General features: G+C 32.8%; 1 protein-coding gene across 1 annotated transcript; it reads right to left on the bottom strand.

Moving 5' to 3' along the window:
* Positions 1 to 1,097: 1,097 nt before the first annotated feature.
* Positions 1,098 to 1,553, bottom strand: LOC115953711. The gene has a single exon (XM_031071472.1). It carries the CDS (start codon positions 1,393 to 1,395, stop codon positions 1,195 to 1,197), a length of 201 nt encoding a protein of 66 aa, XP_030927332.1. The 5' UTR covers positions 1,396 to 1,553; the 3' UTR covers positions 1,098 to 1,194.

Here is a 1,553-nt window from a genome sequence, read left to right as displayed (position 1 = left end):
CAATAAAAAATAATAATAAAAAATTTACTGTTCATTAGCCTAAATGCACAGTTTATGTCCTATGAATAGTGCAAGAGGCACGGGTTCAAAAAAAAAAAGAGCAAACGCAGGAGCTAGACGCAAACACAGGGAACCCAAACACACACTAAGTACATGCAATCTAATAATTAGATTTTAAAATTTTGTATCTATTTTAATTTTTTTTGTGAGGGTTATAAGCTACAACATAGGCAAATTACTCTTTTCTCTCTCTCTCAACCCTCTCACCAGTTGAATAGCAGACAACAAAAACTCTCTCTCTCTCTCTCTCTGACACACACATTTTGATTGCTGAATCCAACAAACCCCTTACCCTTAACGAAAATATCTTAATAGAAATTAATGATATCAGAAAATAATACTAATATAAAATTTCATTGAATAATTGAAGACAATAATTGTGCTAGATTGATATTATTTTCGAATAGTTGTATTAGATTTAAATAAAGAAGTAATATTCAGCAAAAAAAATAAAAATAAAGAAGTAATGAAAAAGTAAAACTAAAAACGAATTGTACTAGATTATTAGGTTTAGTTTATAAAAAAAAAAAAAAAAAAAAACAATGAAAAGAGTAAAATGAAATTCACTGTTTCTTTGTTCTCCAAAAGACAGAAGAATCTAACGCCACAATTTCTAACATCATCCATCTGATTGGTGGGCAAAGTAGCACTTAGGCTAAAACTACGATAATTTTAAAAGACCCCCCCCCCCCCAAAAAAAAAAAAAAGAAGAAGCTCATCATTCAATTTCTCCTCAAGAACAAATCCTTATTCAAGATCCAACCATCAAAATTTACCCCATCAATTAGTTCAACAAATTACAAGAACCATGAGTAATATTATTACAGGTACAACCATATAGTCCATGAACATCAAGTAATTAATCCCACAAATCAAAGAACTATAAAAACTTTGAGCTCTAATAAAAAACCCAATTGATATTATTATGGGTCATTTGCAAATTGCAACAACACCACCACATCCATGTACAACAAAGTAAATCATGAATCATCTCGAAGATTAAATCTCCCCTCAAAAAAAATTAAATAAATAATCCCACAAATTACAACAAACCCATCAAAAATAAGTAGACAATAATTGAGTTGGGTCTTAAATTTATACAATTATTGATTGTGGGGTTGAATGAAAAAGAGTCTACCTGGTTAAGCGGATAATAGAGTTGAGGATACGAGAAAAAGCAAGGCGTACACGAGGATAGGCTCTGACTGTATAGGTTGTGGTCTGGCGAAGAAGCTCTTCTATGGTCTCCACGAACAGATTTAGGCTTCGGATCGGCGGTACATACAGAGTCAAAGGTACAGCCGAGAAGGCCACAGCGAAGAATAGTTGCAGCATTGAATTTCAACAAATAGCACCACCACAAGCTCTCAAAACTTCTTCACTCTTCTTTCCTTTCTACAAGTTCTCTTGTTTTTGTGGATGATCGGTTTTGTCTGTTGATTGATTCTACTTGTGCCTCTGTTTTGTTTTTGTTTAGGATCGTGTGATGTATA

The sequence above is a fragment of the Quercus lobata genome, chromosome 7 (assembly GCF_001633185.2).
Source record: "Quercus lobata isolate SW786 chromosome 7, ValleyOak3.0 Primary Assembly, whole genome shotgun sequence".
Lineage (NCBI taxonomy): Eukaryota > Viridiplantae > Streptophyta > Magnoliopsida > Fagales > Fagaceae > Quercus > Quercus lobata.
Note: the sequence above shows the minus strand (reverse complement) of the source record. Positions and strands in the feature narration are given on the sequence as shown.